The sequence below is a fragment of the Pholis gunnellus genome, assembly GCF_910591455.1.
Source record: "Pholis gunnellus genome assembly, chromosome: 6".
NCBI lineage: Eukaryota > Metazoa > Chordata > Actinopteri > Perciformes > Pholidae > Pholis > Pholis gunnellus.
Window position 1 is genome coordinate 8,228,050 of NC_136532.1, and position 17,710 is coordinate 8,245,759.

General features: G+C 41.8%; 2 protein-coding genes across 6 annotated transcripts in view; one reads left to right on the forward strand and one right to left on the reverse strand.

Moving 5' to 3' along the window:
• ipo11 (importin 11) overlaps positions 1–1,923 on the reverse strand; it is a 106,387-nt gene extending 104,464 nt beyond the window's left edge. The window contains exon 1 of the mRNA XM_079161658.1: positions 1,816–1,923. The gene's annotated coding sequence lies outside the window, so the exon portion shown is untranslated. The remainder of the gene's footprint in view (positions 1–1,815) is intronic.
• Positions 1,924–4,073: 2,150 nt separating this feature from the next.
• On the forward strand, positions 4,074–10,351 carry hsd17b3 (hydroxysteroid (17-beta) dehydrogenase 3). 5 transcript variants are annotated; one of them, XM_079160560.1, is made up of 11 exons: positions 4,074–4,295; positions 7,672–7,718; positions 7,973–8,048; positions 8,184–8,288; positions 8,392–8,459; positions 8,771–8,821; positions 9,136–9,170; positions 9,270–9,351; positions 9,427–9,492; positions 9,593–9,742; positions 9,849–10,351. In XM_079160560.1, exons 1-11 carry the CDS (start codon positions 4,145–4,147, stop codon positions 9,990–9,992), a joined length of 975 nt encoding a protein of 324 aa, XP_079016686.1. In that variant the 5' UTR covers positions 4,074–4,144; the 3' UTR covers positions 9,993–10,351. The 5 variants fall into 5 exon arrangements, with proteins under 5 accessions (XP_079016686.1, XP_079016687.1, XP_079016683.1 ...); XM_079160561.1 differs by having other exon boundaries at positions 8,771–8,815; XM_079160557.1 differs by having other exon boundaries at positions 9,427–9,742.
• The last annotated feature ends 7,359 nt before the right edge of the window (positions 10,352–17,710 follow it).

Genomic DNA, 17,710 nt, shown 5'->3' on the forward strand with positions numbered 1-17,710 from the left:
TTTTGCACATGTAAACATCATATCCTGGGTTCAGAAAGCCGGATTAACTGCAAGGCACTGTGTTCTTCCCCCAAAGCAACTCTGCTAACACAGCTTCTGCAGATAACCCCATTCTCAGCTAAGTGCCTTTTCATGCACAAATGCTTCACGGTGTAAGAAACAAGGGGTTTGGGTCGTGTTAATGTGATTAAGGAGAGTTATCTTTAGGTGTTTAGAAAACAAGATTCACATCTGTGAGCTGGCTGGTATTTTGAGACACTGTCGAGATGAACAAACCTCGCCTCGTGATTCTTCAAGTCAACAATGTTTGTTACACATTAATATAAGTTTGAACGCAGGAACTGGTCTTATTTTAAAATACTTTTACGTGACTCGGGTGGAGATTCTGAGCGCTGACGCCGTCACTGCAAGACTCTCGAGATGATCATTGAGGTACTTTACTCACAGTAGGAGACACCCTCGAAAAAGGACAGGCAATCAGTGTCGGGAGCCTCGAGTCAACTGCAACAGCTTGCCCAGAATTCATGTGTAGTATGGGACTGTCAGTTTTACAACCGTGTCAAACGATCTTTACTCAGCGAATGAGGATACAAATACTTGTGTACAACATCCATTTACAACAGCAATGGTGCCAGTTGTTCATGGTGCTGCTTCTCTTGCACTAGATCTGTAATATCATAGGCCAGTTTCACTGCTGATATGTCGCCTCGTCATGGCAGGACAAGCACAGGTGTTGCTAATAACATTAATACAATACATTACAAGTCTCCCAGTAAGCCGTGACAGTTTAACAGTGAGCCAGCATGCACAATATCTGGCTATGACCCTGTAAAAAGAAAAAGCACCTATGTGGAATTCAGCCTTTATTTTATCAATATGTAAACCTATACTTTACACCTTTTCTACACACAAACTGTGACATGTAAAAATGTCGTTTGTGTGAGAGTGTCTTATAGCTAAAGCAGAATATGTCACACCTGAGAATCCATGCACTCTCACGAATATGCTGGAAGTTAACATCATGAAACTAGCTTTACTTGACTGCCTACTATTGACAGATTGTTCAGCAAATATGCAATCTATGTAACAGGTAAGTTAGCATGCTAACATACTAAGTAGCAGTTCAGTGTTGTTGTTGTTGTTGTGCTAACCTCTCAAGGCAGTACTTTGCGTTGTCTTGTCCGACGTTAGACAGATTAATGGCTGGTGTTTTGCATATGCAAATGGCCTCTGTCGCTAACATTAGCTAACGTTAGTTGTCGAATGTTTGCTGAGTGGACACATGAAGCCAGTAAGCTAGCTCCGGCTAACGCTATATACGTCCACGGGCATAGATGCATAGAAACGTTATGATAAAGATTTCAACATCAAGACACAATCACATCTGCTATAGCGTGAGTATGAAGTGGGTTGTTTGTTATTTAAAAGCGCATGGCGAATCAAAACAAGCTCAGTAGGTCAGTAGGTCGCCAGGAGAGAGTTGAAATTGTAACTATCTGTTCCAATAACATTACATTTAAATTACTTTGATTCACGATTGACTTCATTATCTCTAAAACATTCGGTGTATGGCCCCGGTTGCTTGAGTGGCCCTCTCTGCGTGCCATATTTAATGGAAACAAAACAGCCGTACATTCAGGTTCGACACTGACAGTTTCCAAAATCGTGCATACCACAAACACCAGAGCTAACTTTGGGCAAGCTAGCAAGCTAAACTTATTCAATGCGAAACCAAGGGCCGACTGTGTCCGTGGTGTTAAATAACGTCTTTCCTCGAGCGAATGTCTGAAAATACAAACATAAAAACTGACTCACCTAAAGAATGACGGTAGAAAACAGAATATGTGCCGAAGCAGTCGCTGCTAAAGCTCTGCCAATGGTAATGTAACGGGAGATGGAAACACACGCTTGTGAGAATGGCGCGAGCAACACAGCAGGCGCGCGCTGATGACGTGTAAGGTTCAGCGGGCGTCCTTGGTCATGAATGAACAGAGCCAGACTACCGTGGTGTGCTGCAGAGAAACATGTGCAGTATCGTCATTACTCCTTCTCATCATCATTGTTGTTTTTTTGGATAGTAGTACCCATAGCATGGGGCATTTAAAGCCTACTTTATGCACCATGCTATACATAAAATATAATTGGCTTCTACTTTTAGCCTTCCGTTGCCTACTCAGGCTTATTTATGCATGTTGTATTTATAAATGTGCAAACTGATTCAACTTCCAGCAACTGACTTAACGGATTTGCATTGCTTTCACAGAAATAGACTTAACAGCTGGGAATAAGGACAACAACGCTGGACAAATATAGGTATATTTAAAGTTATTGTGAAATAAATGACACCTATTGGTTTACTATAATACTTCTCAGCTACTATGTGCAATTTGAAGACAGTCCAAAACCCAAAGATTTTCCGTTGGCAATGATATAAAACAGGAAAATCCTCAGAAGCAATGGGTGCCTGCATTTTTGTTAGACATAAATAATGACAGCATGTAATCCTATTCTAGGATATCATTGTACAAATCTCTAGAGAATCAAAGTGACCCGACTGGAATGTTTTTGGTTCATTCAGTGAATTAAATACTTTAAAGTCAAAGCAAGAACAATCATTCCAAGAGACGCACAGCAACATGAACATCCACATAGAGTTGTGTTTCTCTGGAAGGAAGAGCTAGAAGCTCAGTTTTCTTTACTTTGGCTCTCCACATTGTCGTAGAATATTTCTATGTTAATCGGGAGAAGAGAGTGTAATTTGCAAATCAAAATAATCCAAGTCTCCAAATCATTCAAAGTTGTCCAGTTCCATTTAATCTCTTGCAAGAGGGAGAATCCCCCAACACAGCTCTTCACACAGAGACTGCTGGGAGCATTCTTCAACATCAGTTCAAATCCTCACACACTATATACTAAAGCAGGAACAGTCTCCTCCTTTAGACAGGTCAAAGGTGTCTTACTCTGGTTTATCTGAGCTCCCATTTTCCCTTGATCTCATTGTCAGACACATTTACATATACCACCCCAGGACAGGAACAAACCCCCAGTGTGACCTTTTGCTCATCTTCCTGTGTCTGTCTTTACGGTCCTCTAAAGTAAACAGTAACTCTCAGTTCCTGATCTGATCATAAATCATGTTTACACAGAGCTATCTGTTCTTACCCCATGTTTGGACAGAGCTAAATGTCTAACTCTGTTCTTCTAATGTTTCTAACCATTTCATGATACTGATATATATTTTTTACCATTACAACATACATTCCTCTCTCCACACATACTCTTCCACACAAACATCTTCTTACACATTCATCTCACTGAATACTGAATACTGATTACGGTTAGTACAATCAAATAGGTTTTTTGGCATACAAGATTTTCCACATCATGAGTGTGTGTTGAATCTGAACTATATCAGTATTGATAGCCATTTCTAGCCATTAATATGGACACATTTCCTCTGTTGTGTAGGGGCAAGGAGTGTCAACCAAGTAAGTAGATTGAAATAGACAAACAGAGAAGCTATACAGTTCACCAGTGGAAATATATCCGCTCAATTCAAGAGAGTGGCCACATGTGTCCCATTTCAGTAACTCTCAAATTCAATCTTTTAAATAATTTGATGGCTTAACAATTCCAGTTAACACCACTTAACACCCTGCACATAGGAGCTTTAATGTGTTTGGGGGATTTACCACTCTTATTAACGTATCCGCACACAACGGTCTGTATGATATCTTACAAAAAGTAATTGTAAGACGTGTAAGTACAAAGGGCAAATACTGGCACATAAACCAAAGTACATGTGCAGACGCAGTTGCAGGTGACTTTTAGAACCCTTTTTGTGTGCTTCTGATTGAAATAGTAAAATAGCCCGAAATCAGATACTCTCAATGCAACATTTTCCATCAGTTTTGAGGAGAAGGTACATGTACTATTTATGTGTGTTTCAGCCTGAAACTCAGAGGTAGAGTGAGAGTCTGTGGGGGATCTTAAAAGGGGAGTGTCCTGTGGCACGGTTATTCTCTCTTCTCTGTCTGTCCTGCTTTATTTCCACTGAATCACTGAACTAGAAAGGCTCTATCAGATCCGACACAAACACAGAGGGGCCTAAAGCCGGAGTTTGTTGTTAGTTTGCCGGACAAGCATGGATTTAATGGAATTGTTTTTCATCACTCTAGGTGCCGCAGTCATTGTCTGCTACGGAGTGAGACTGCTGCGTTTCAGTAGGATGCTTTTTCCAAAAATTTGTTTTCCACTGTCAAAGTATTTTTTCACCTCCATGGGAGAGTGGGCAGGTGAGCTCTGTGCGCATGCGTGTTTGTGTGTGTGTGTGTGTGTGTGTGTGTGTGTGTGTGTGTGTGTGTGTGTGTGTGTGTGTGTGTGTGTGTGTGTGTGTGTGTGTGTATGTGTGTGTGGTGTGTGTGCATGTACTGTAGTGTATGTAATGTCAGACCTATAGGCCATATTGTGGATAATAAATGCTAGGCCTTAGATGGATGGGACAAATAGCATCAGGAAGATATAGATTTCAGTCACAGTCATAACCAACTACGTAATACAGTTTGTGATAAGATATTACATTTGTGTGTATACTGGTGCAATCATCATGGTGGAATAAGTACATTAATATGCCGGAAAGTTCACTGTCACAATGTGCCTGTGCATGCAGAAAGAAATGTGGCTGCAAAAACTGTAAAAAAAATAAATAAAAAAGAAGAGTGCAGTTCTAGACTTCTTAAGACTTTTCATTGTTACATAAGATGTACACTTGCGTAACGTTTAAACCAAAAGTGGCAAGTTCAGACTTACCCTTTGAAACCCTGTGTTACCTGTAGAGCAGATGCTTACAGCTGTTTGCAAAAAACAGATCTCATCAACGTCATTCATTCCAAAACACATTGCTGCTCAAATGACTTCTTTCTTCAATGTAACAGAGCATTTATTTTGAGTTTATCTGCCAAAGTGTTGCAGTTGAATAATAGTAATTGTATGACAAGATGGGCAAACTTGTGTCGCTGGTGTCAAGAAGAAAAAAGACAATCGCAGTACACAATACTATCGGGAGTATAAACTGCCCTGCCCTTGCTAGGTCATTTTGCATTTGTTGACAGAGGGGGATTAAGGATGAGAAGGAAGGCACGACTACTTTTTCCAGCTGTTGCAGAGAATCAAACTTGTAAGCATCCTATCAACTCGAGGGCAGTGTCAGTGCATTTGAAGTACACCGACAAATTCCTCTGCAGGTCCCAGAGCAGTCTCAACGAATTCAAATATTTCCTTTGGCATCTCCTGAAGAGGTTATTCAGGCTCCCGCAGTGCGTAAATAAACCTAATAAAAAAAAAAACAGAGAACACTGATCTTTCCTTTCTTTCTAAAGTCCACTTTCATTCCACTCCAGCATAGAGGAAACAGCCATGAGAACAGTATGTCCTCGGCTCTATTAACACTCTCTCTGCATTCATTTCTGCCCAGACAATGTGAAACTACATTTGAGTCTTTTCAATTCCATGTGGCCTAAGATGTTTTGGGTCAACTGAGGACGCCATATAAATGAAATGAATGTTGACCAAGTAAGACTAAGAATATAGATGTAGTACTTGTATCGATTAGTTATCAATACAGCAATCTGAATCTTCAATATACAAAACACTACAACTGACGTATTTACCGTGGTCAGGATTTTCACACTCTGTAACTAAAACAGTCAATCAATACAATATCAATACATGAACTTTCACTATAGAGAAAGGCGGTAAATCTTGGTTTATTTATCGATGCATTTGCTCTTGTCTTGTGAAGGTAAATGAATTGAGCTTGAGGGTTTAACTTGAACTGCCCCTTTTTTTAATCTCCTGTAGACACAGTTGCCACTGCTGGAGAGGCCTTATCTATTAAATCGGGAGCAGTAGCGGACTCAGGCGTATATGGCACTGCATCATGTTTTCTTAATTTGAACGCCACCCTGGGGGTGTGTGTGTGTGTGTGTGTGTGTGTGTGTGTGTGGGGGGGGGGGGGGGGGGGGGGGGGGGGGGGGTACTGTTAATCAGCAATGTGAAGCAGCATAAAGTATGATAAGGAACAAGGAAAACATTGTCCTTGCACAATGTGGATTCAGAGTGGACAACGATGACACTGAGAAACTGTTTTCAACAGAAACCTCCGGCCTCATCACGCTTTCTCTGATCCCTTTGCTGCCTTTAGAGTAGAATCTAAGCACTCTAATACTTTACTGGTGAAACAAAAAGGAAGAAAGGGTCTTAAATTAGAGTCAAAATAAAACCAAATTTGGTGACATAAACAAAAAACAATTATCAAAATTGTATTGTAAACCTACAGTATATGTATTTTATATAAGAACATACAAGGTTTTGTTAAAGACTTTGGTATATCTAACGTTGTTCTATTGATTAGCCAATAGGACTTGAGTGGTTGTATCTCTTTCTCTTTGAAGAAATGCCTCCACAGGCCATTGCACTTCACACAACTCATTTGTATAAAGCGAAATTCCAGACAGATGTCTGACTGCAGCTTATTGTTGTGTACTTGTTTATTCATTTCAGCCAGTTCGATACTGGGCCATCCCAGAATTGTACATTCCAATTTCATACATATATTTGACATTTTGTTCCTGTAATGTAATACTGTAAACTATGAAACTCTCTGTGTCAGGAGTAGTTGACTGTTAATTAGTGCTTTCTAACCTCGTAATGTGCTTTTGATATGACGCTCTGATTATTGCTAAACATGGCTAGCATAATGTTAGCTTCAAATTGCAGCATTGAGGAGTTAAAATGCGGGAGCCCATTGTTTGGACTGACACCGCTAAATTGCAAAAAGACTAAAAACGACACAGAAAGGTGCTCTCAGTAGAGAGCAGGTCCCTGCCAGGTGTGTCTGCAACCACCACTGCTGTATTGTGTGATTGAATGAATACAACCCACAGCTGGTTAACCCCTGTCTACACCAATGGCCTGTAAAGCGTTGTTAAACATGCGGCGATGTGTGCAGGCAATCGGTTTCGAAGTAGTCGTGTGGGACATACCAAAAACAAAATGAGGAGAGGAACAGCACTGAGTGTACTGGTAGATCCGCAAACTAACCCCCCCCCCCCTCAGAGTAGCAGATAGAGTTTCATGAAACTGAAAAGAGGATACATTTGCTGCTTTCATTAGAGCAGTTAAAGTCTCTGATCCCTCATTTAGCTTACTCCCATGATGACAACAGCTCAAAACAATGGATCCCGTCCCATCCACAGTCATCTTGGCTTAATTGAATCTAAAATTCCAGTCCTGAAAAAACAGGCTTTGTTTGAATGTTGATGCCCATTACTTAATGTCTGTAATCAGGTCAGAAGGAAATGTAACGGAAGGAAGGAAGGAAGGAAATGTAGCGGATACTCAGAAACAAGCAGGACCTGTTTGTTCTCTGCGAGTTCTTTATCAGAAGTAGAGAACGTGCTGTATTAGTACAGTCTGTTAGAACAGAACGGGTCGGGTTTAGTGTAAACAAACACAAACACAATCCTGGGATTTGTCTGACAGCAGAGCGAGGGAGTTGGTGTAGTGCAGCTCTGAGTCACGGTGCCTCTGGTGTTCAGAAGGGAAACTGCAGAAGAATCTGACAACTAGTGGAATTCATTTTTACCAATAATCCCTGCATCCCTGTTTCAGTGGTAACTGGTGCTTCAGAGGGAATAGGAAGAGCATATGCGTTTGAGGTAAGTTATTGTTTTAATAGCACTGCTTGTGTTTGCATTTCTGTGCTTGAAATTAAAGTGTCGGACACCAAAGGTGAATACAATTTCAAAGAATAAAAACTTGCTTCACATTATAATGTTTTATGTGTAGCAGTTATTACGTATTTCTATTTTCTTTCCCTTCTAGCTCATCATGCAGGTTAAAAACTTTTTTATTTGATGTACATCTGCTTATTTTTGTATTTCTCCTACCACTGCACCATTGCTTCCCTCAGCTGGCTGAGCAAGGAATGAACGTGGTCATCATGAGCAGAACCAAAGAAACTTTGGACCAGGTGGCCACGGAAATAGGTGAAAACTTGTTTTCTGTAATTACTTTTTTTATTGTTTCTATTTTTAAAACTTGATTTACATCCACAGATATGCTGTTAGGTCATCTATTATAAAAACCAATGTTTGCTGACCCCACATTTCCATTCGTCCTAGGTGCCACCACAGGGCAGAGGGTGAAAGTGATAGTAACAGACTTAATGAAGGACGTCTTCAGTGAAATTGAAGAGCAGCTTCGGGGCCTCAACATTGGGGTTTTAGGTTTTACTTTTTTTTGTTTTTTATAATTCCATCTAGTTATTGAAACATATATTGCCTCTTCTTTTTCCCCTGAAACCAGATCTTCTTTTTTCCCCCTACCCAGTCAATAATGTAGGCATGCTGCCCAGCTTCATCCCCTGCAAATTCCTTGAGTGTGCAGAGCTGGACCAGGTCAGTGGTGTGCCAGTAGTCTTAGGGGCCCTGTGAAGCTTTCTCGTAAACAAACAAATGTTATATTCACATTGCGTGTTACTCACCAGCATGGATTGTGTGTCTCCTTGTGCTGTAACAAATTGGTTTAATGCATTTCTTTGCTCATAAAACATAAGAAAAGTCAAAGTATTTTCCATATGACCTGCTTCCCTTTGTAGTTCCATAACTTTACATTTTCTTTAAATCTTAACTGTATATCCATCTCTTAACATTTATTTCCCCCTAACTATAATTACTAACAACTTTCACATGCTTATTTATGCTTTCAGACAATAACAAAGGTGATAAACTGCAATGTGAAAACTATGGCCAAGGTAAAAGTGTGTATTTTCGTTACTTCTTCAAGCAAATGAACTCTAGGTCACAATTTCAAAACACACCTTAAAGTCTTAGTGACAAGTGGGAAGAATCAAAATAACTTTATTAACAACATATCGGTCCTCAGACCTTTATCAAGCCAACAACATCCAATAGACAACAGCTTGCATGGTTTTTGTCTGTATGAACGTTGCCTGATGGAGGTCTGAGGACGAGTGATGGACAGCGAGTTGGAGCTTTTGTTTTCTTCCCACACAAATGAACTCTGTCAACCCTTGTCTCAAATCTGATTTTATGTTCTTTTTTTTTTCTCCAGATGTGCAAAATAATCCTTCCAGGAATGGAGAACAGGTTTCCATGTTTTCTTCCTTAGATGTAATGTGCAATAAGATCAAATTCAAACATGCTGATTAACATTGACTTTCTGAAAATGTAAGTTCATGTCTACAGGGGAAAAGGGGTGATTGTGAATATTTCGTCAGGAGTTGCCTCCATTCCATTCCCCCTGTACACCCTGTATGCTGCATCTAAGGTCAGTACAGCATCGCGAGTAAACCTCTAGTTTTCCTAAATCACACCGTATGATCACTCACGCTCCTTCCTTTAGGTGTTTGTGGAAAGATTCTCTCAAGGTCTCCAGGCGGAATACAAAGATAAAGGGATTATTGTACAGGTACAAGGATTTGGTTTGAGACTCCACCTCAAGGTCTTTACTGCGAATCAAAGAAGTCGATTTTGTCGCAACTTTCTCTTTATTCGTCCCATGCTCTCAGGCAGTGGCTCCATTTGGGGTCTCAACTCGAATGGCAGATTACCAAAAGACCGACATAGTGACTCTGTCACCAGAAGACTTTGTAAAAAGCTCCCTGCGGTACCTCAGAGCTGGAGACAAAACATACGGCAGTGTCTGTCACATAGTTCTGGTAAGACTCTCTGATAATGCCAAATAACGCCAAGTAACGTGGAAAGAGACTGATTTGTCCCTGTGATAATATATATGTGTGTGTGTGTGTGTGTGTGCGCATACAGGGCTGGTTGCTGAAGTCTATTCCTCTCAAGATTCTCTATGCGGACTCTATGCTACTCGGCCTACAAGACTACGTCAAGAAGAGAGCTTTAGAAAAGGGTAGAAATAACCAGGAACCAAATATTTCACACTCTAAATCAAATTAAATAATTATGGAACTGGCAGTTGGCAAGCCTGTGTTTTCTATTTCTCATTTAAATATAGTGGTGACTGTTTGAAGAAATTGTTATTATCAGGTGCCGTAGGACTATTTGTTTGTATATTTGTTACATTATGGGTATCAAGCCACACTCAGGGGCACCTTTATTAATTGTGTTATTTTCCTCAGTTCTTGATGCTTGCAGGGATTGCTTTATCTCTGCTTTATTCCAAATATTCAGTGTGCAGTTACACCTGTACAATCTAATGCGATCCAATGCAATGCTGTGCGGTCATAAATCTACTTTAATGACGCCAATAGTGTTCCGTTCTCATAGAGGTGTTTATTAAATTATATGTTTCAACATCAAGGTAATAGTAACAGTGGTGGTGTTTTACTGGACTCCATTATATTGAAATGTGCCCCCCCCCCCCCCCCCTCCCCATCATGTATTTCAAAAGGGAGCACAAAATATGGAAACACCTCTCACACTATTATGTTGTCCAGTGCTACACCATCTTTAACTAAGACATCAGCAAGACATTTCCGAAAATGTAGAACACAATGAGCTTTGTGCCAGAGCTGTCTTATTGCATTTTTGTGTGTATGCACAGTTCCTCATATTCATAAATATTGTAGAAGAATATAAGTGATATAAGTGACTTTTCAGCAAAACTGAAGGAACTGTCCTGTTCTATTCACCACACACACACACACACACACACACACCTACACACACACACACACACACACACACACACACACACACACACACACGCACACACACACACACACACACACGCACACACACGCACGCACGCACGCACGCACGCACGCACACACACACACACACACACACACACACACACACACACACACACACACACACACACACTCACACCTGTAACTATCATTAGCATCCTCCTTTCCCCTCTGAGATGGGGGAAACATTTGATCAGATGAGTAAACCACCAGACGACTTTGCTGTGGTGTCAGTCACCATTCTGATGTCCACAAAACCAGTGGTGGGGCAGAAGAGGACTGATGAGCTTCTACCTGGATCCTGAGAAACGAGAAGAAACAACGGAGACACGGGGGTTCTATAGCCTGTTGCTTACAGGATGATGTACAGTGTTTAAAATATGTTCAGACATCTGTGCAGAGGCAGACACACACACACACAACCATGTGAATTAGTACGTGCTACTGAGACGTCTGACTTACAAAAGTCACTAATCATGGGGTGACCGGGCTGTTTAGACAGCTGTGATGAATGATCCTCCCCATGAGAGATAGGGCAGGGAGAAGGAAACGTTTTTCGAGAGAGTGGGGAGGTCAGAGTGACCGTGAGTTAAGATGGCCTGGCCTATCTGTTTGAAAAAAAACAAAGTCTAACTCGTCTTCGCATGAGAATAGTCTTTGTTTTTCCCATTTGATGCTTATTGAGACAGGCGCAGCAATTGTACAACAATACCGAGATTATTAATCAAGGAATTACATGATAAACCTCTAAAGGTCAAAGGCAATTAAAAGATAATCGCATAAGAGCAAATCCATTGCAATATTGTAGGTTGTAATTCTAATTTTATTAGCAAACGCCCACAGTAATTGAAACAGGCCAGTAATGTATGAGATTCATATTTTGAAATATTAGCATATGCATGTTAGTGCATGTGAGTCCCCATTTGTGTGCCTCCTCACTGTGCTCATACGGCGGTTACTGTTGATAACGCCGCCCGACTCACAGCGCCCCCGTCCCCCCAGCCTAATACTGATAGCGCCGTCAGCACTGTTGCCGTTGTTTGCACTGTGAGCTCTGTTAGCACCGCTAGCTGCTAGCCGCCGGCTCAGCCATCACCAAGTGCAGTGAGGAGGCGATTCCTCAATCATAGATTTAAACCTAAACTTGGTCCACTCCGTCTGACAGATCAGTAAACATAATGTCTTTTTTTTCAAAGTGGATACACAGCTAACACACTGTCTTCAGAAGGGCCAGTTAAGTTAAGTAATACCGTTTTTAAATTGACACAGCAGTAAAAACTTGCATTGCATCCGTGAATCACAATTAGACCCTGAGGAGCAGCCTGCAGCCAGAGGAAGACTTGTGAGTTCTCTTTGGAAACAGTAACATCTTACCAGAGTGGGTTTTAAATATTACGGCAAACATTTGCTCTATCTGACTCTCTTCCAAACATATGTAATATTTGAGCCTGTACAACACAAGGCACCCTTTCTTAAACATGAACGTGTCCTAAATGTACTATAAAAGACTGCACGTTTTGACAGCTTTTAAGCCTTTCTAATTGCTGTATGATATATTCTCTAAAACAAGGTTTTAGGATATATTAACATGAATTATTTCATTTAAAACATGGTATTAAAGGTCACATTCACAATATAGTGAGAACTTCCTGTGATCAGTAACATGCAGTATAGCCACTAGAGGGAGCCAAATATAAAGGTTTCAAAAGGCCTCCTTACGGTAACACACACACACACACACACACACACACAAACACTTAATTTAAACAGATGACAGGTCAGATTATTTCTGATTGATTATCTAAACCTGTGTCCTATCAAACTGTCAAACAGTCCCTGCTCTTTGGTTAGTGAAGAGAGTGAATGATCAAGCCTCACACATTGAAAATATTCCCATGGAGCAAATGGGACGTCAGTTGTTACAAATGATGTCACACTAAACATAGCAGAACTACAGCAAAGTTACTTTCAGGAGGAATACTACGACATTTATTTTCCACGTAACAAAAGATGCTTAAACGAAAGAAAGAGTCCACGAACAAAACAAAACACAAATTGACAAAAATTTGCTGGATGTCAAAAAAGTATTTTTAAATGTAGTTCAACAGTATAATTGAACTTAAACACACTGCTCTCAACCACTGGGACTTTCCAGGAGGTGTTTTAACTGTAACGTTCCCAGAGTTGCACCTCATTAAAAGCCGCAGTCAGAGCAGCGTGTATGTCACACTGCAATCCAAAGTTGTTTACCCCGGTTGCTCTCGAGCGGGGACTTTCCTCACCTGAGGTGATCTGCAATTTAGTGGCGCAAACACATTCGTAACACCTTTTAATTTATCATTTTCAAAGCCTTCCAAACATCAAAATGAGGCTCTCAGAGTTGACAAGTCAATATTACTGCACTCATAATAGCAGGTTATAGGTAGCCAAAATAGTTCTCTTCCATTACAGAGCATCAGTGTGGGTGAGCTTCTCCACACTCACAGGATAATGGTTTTACCATCAATGGGATCGTATTTTAGCACAAATATGAAGTCAAACTGGCTTCAACATGTCTGACGCCCCTAACAGATTTAAGAGATGGGTCAAAGACGAGTCGTCGTTGTGGTTTCACTGGGGTGACCGCACCTTATGTGGGTGGTCAGGGCACCGAGGACGGCCTCTGATTGTGTGCATTCGAGGGCGGGGGGGGTTGAGAGGCGCTGCCTTCGAGGATGCTCCCTGTGCGACTCCTCTCTCCTCCCTGGACACTGCTTGCTTGTTGTTTCAGTAAACAGAAGGGTCCAGAGATGATCCAAGACAAGCACACAGCCCACCCAGGAGCCGCGGTCAGGACCAGGAACCTCCAAGCACACACTCACACGTAAAAACCCGTCGCACCAATCATTTTCCAGGTTGACCCAGAGGTTTCAGTTTTTAGACTGGAACTGGTTCATCTTAATGCTTGTTAAAATCCAATCTAACATGGTGATTGTTGAATCAAGAAAGCCCCCCCCCCCAACACAGACTAATGCTGAATTCCAAACTGGGACAGCTATAAAACTCTAAAAGCTGTTAACATTCACTATGCATTTTAGACTCCATATTTCCCTCAGTGGCTTTCTCCCTGAATTTGTTTCCATCCCCTGAATGTGCTGTGCTTGTCAGTATGACACACCAGTATAAATATTTGAATATTTATACTAGCTGAAATATTTCTGTGACATAATTACCACCCTGTCTCTCAAACTGTGCTGCCGAGCTGCACGCAGATTCATTCTCACAGCGGAGTTTTCGGGGTGATTATTTCTCACAGGAGTAATGATACCTACCACTTCTCTCCCCATCCAGGACGGAGGTCTTTGAAACTCAAGAAGATAATTCCGACCCTTCATCTTCTCCATGAGAGCAGGCTGTCAGGGACGGGCTGCACCCGTCAGGCAAGGGCGAGCTAACTGGACTGAAGGAAAGACGGACGCAGAGGATAAAAGAGACGGGAAGGTAGGGAAGAGAAAGGGTAAAAAAAAAGGGGGAAGAGTTTCAGAGAGAGAGAGCGAGAGATGGATGGAAAAGGGAAAAGAAAAGGCCAGTGACTTCCCTGACGGCCCAGTGCTCACATATGGCTAGGCTTTGCTTGTATAGCCTCACTTCAAGGCGAAGGGCCCTGCAAACATAAACAGTAGAGAGGCTGCAGCTGGAGCAGGGAGGCAGCCGCTTGCTTACCGAGACCTCTCTACACTAAACAATGGATCAAGTGACGCACAGGCCTTTGGCAGAGCAACAGAGACTCAGGCGGCTCAGAAAAGCCTTTCTTCCGTACGTTTATATCTCTGCTCTCTCAATATTTACCCCATGGGGGAACACACAATTTTCCATTCCTTTTGTTCCTGAAAGGAGCAAAGGAGTAGGCCTCCCTCCATTCCCCCTCTCTCCCACCTTCAAGACAGGACAGGTTCAGAGAGGACAAGTGTCTTTTTGTGCAGAGTTTCGATATAGGACACCGTATCTTCAACGATTATGCAGCTCCGTCTATAATTCCACCGCTTACTCGCAACCACAGCTATTTACAGGTGTTGGGAATGAGCAGATTTAACCTTTCCTTCAGCACGATTCATTGATATTCACACGCACGGTCTATTTGCAGCCGTGCTGAGGTGAAGCAAACAAAATGAGGATTAGTCTTTCTCTTACTGTGTGCGTTAACCACATTCAAAACGTAGTGCGTGTGTGTGTGTGTGTGTGTGTGTGTGTGTGTGTGTGTGTGTGTGTGTGTGTGCATCTGTGTTATATCTCTTTTATGGACGGGCACAATGGGGAACGGAAGGGCCCAGGAGCCAGTGAATTAACCCAAATTACAGCTAGCAGTTGCCCGGGTAACTGGATAGGAATGAGGGGCAAATGGTGTGTAATTTCCTAATGAAGGGGGGGCGTTCCTCTTTTTTAACATTTAGAGACCTCCTAGGCCTGTTACCGTAACAACAGGAGGACTCTGTAACCCCCCCCCCCCATGTAGTTGTTTGCTTGCTGAGTCACATAAAACTTTTTTTCACAGGCCTTGGATTGAAACTGTTCCGTTATAAACATCTAAATACAAGTTTTTATTGATAATTGCATTATTACCGTTGCCCTGCGGCTGAGTCCTCGCCACAACGTCCCACAAAATAATCTTTTTTTTTAAAAAGTGTGCAACACATTCATAAAGTATAAATCCCAGGAAACCCACATTTGGTGATTTTGAGGTCAAAAGTAGTCAAAATGCAGCTAAATTTGGTTGTAAAGTCAGAGTCCATTAGACGTTTAGATTACATATAACTGTTGTTTCCTTTTAGAAACTATGTCAGAGCTAATAAATGACTGTCAATATGTGAAGTATGATCTGTACGTTATTGCCCATTGATCGATCCCGTAAAATCATTGTTTCTCTCAGCTACGACGTCTCCAAGACCTGACGGAACTGATGACGTCATCTGTGAGGTCAAATAAAATAGGTCGGCCTACGTATCAGCCTGTTTTTTCCCCCCCTCTCTGATGATGGAACAGTTCATATATTATTGATATATGTCACCGTTTCTAATTTATCAGCCGGTCACAGATGATGTGATCTGTGACCGGCTCCCCCTCCCCCGCACTGGCAGAGGTGAACGACTTGAGTCGCCAATGGTCCCGGGAGTTTCCCGCTCTGCCGATTGCGGTCGGCGTGCAGTAACGGGCCCTGGGAAAGCTCTGCTCAACTCATTTCGTTGCGCCCCACCAACTAACTGACGTTGTGGACGTAGGACCTCCGCTGCATTCCATCTTCGTAGCTGGTCACACCGCATTTTAACATCAGTTCAAACTAAAAAGCAGTCGTTGCAATAACACGTAAAGCTCACTAATCTGACTGCTGTCCTAAATCTCCGTGGTTTGGTTTCTCAAATGACCACACAGTCGAAAGACAGTATATTGTTGTATTATGCTCTGCATTGACTGATTTATTCATTTATTTTGGTAAGAGTAGTAGTCTCATTTATGGTAGAGACTTGCTTAATTTAACCTGGGTGAAAACAACCTTCAATGTAGTCTAGAAATGGGCTTTAGAAGAATCACACTAATAATAAAAATACATGTTTCTTGAGTCTTAAAATACATTTTCTCATTTATATTATCAGCGTCTTACTATAATGGGGTGACGGGGTCCCATGTGAACACACAGTTCTGGCTTATTTCACACGAGAGATTTCTGTACTTGGTGATGTCACATACTTCTGTGCACCAATCAGGATTTAGCTACAGTAACATGAGAATTTGATGACAGTTGCTGGGTTGTTTGGTTACCGTCGATCACATCTGATCAAACCACATCCGCACAATAGTCGGTTCGTTTTTGTAAAAATTTCAATAATAATATGAGCTTAGATGTTGCTATAAAAATACTCAAAAATGTATATATTTGCCATTATCCAAAAGACAACTGAACAATAAATACAGACAAAGGATGGAGGATTAAGATAAATTTGACAAATGTTTTTCTTTCAGCGTCTTTAAGAGATGATTACTAAAGATGTTTTTTTTCCCCCTTCACTTTTCTTGTTTTAATGTTTTATGCATAGTTCTAGCTCTTAAATCGGCGACAGCCTGCAGACCTTCTTAACACATCGCAGAGTGAATGTATGGAAACCCGAGCGTAAGACGACTGGAGGCCCGGGTCAGCACGGGTCAACGCTCGTTCACAGCTTTTTACAAATGAAATCAAACTAAGTGTCACAGTCTGACTTCTGCAAATAAACCTACATTGCCAGGGCCGACCCTCTGCCGCTCCGTCTGTCCGTCCAGTTTATAGCAGACTCACAGACACCCGGGTTGTAGTGGCAGGAAATATAAACAGACTTCGCACCCTGCCCTTGACACAAAGAGAGGAGACACTAATGGGAGAAGTGGAAAAACACGCCGTCTCTTTGGTGGCGTTTCTCCTGACTCCTTCAAGGTATGACAAGTAGCACCGCGGCACGTAATAAAATAAAATCCAAATCGTAAGACTGACTCGAGACCTCGTCACCAATCACTCATGGTGGTAGTAAGTCTCACTCCAGATCCTTGACAGAAACCGGGCAGTTAGCGGTGAGGAGAAGAAAGCTTTGTTTGCCACTGAGCCGTGCTAGCTGGCCTCCATTAGCCTCCAACCGCTGTCAGTCAGTTGGCGAGGCCTTCCCATTGTCAGTAAAAAAATGCTAAGCCTCTCTGCTATCTCACTTGAACCAGACTATGACCACAAAAAGGCAGATAGGGATCTGCAAATCTCAGTCGAGGGTGAGAAACAGAAAGAGAAAAGCAGAGAGGGAAGGGTGTGGGCGTTGGGAACAGAGAAAGGGCTTTTTATTCTCCTCCGTCTGTGATTTGAACAGGTGTGACAGATGTGTGGCCTCGGTATACGAGTGTGTGAGAAGATACGTCGTGGACTACCACCCAGAAGGTCTACATGCACACACACACACACACAGATACTAT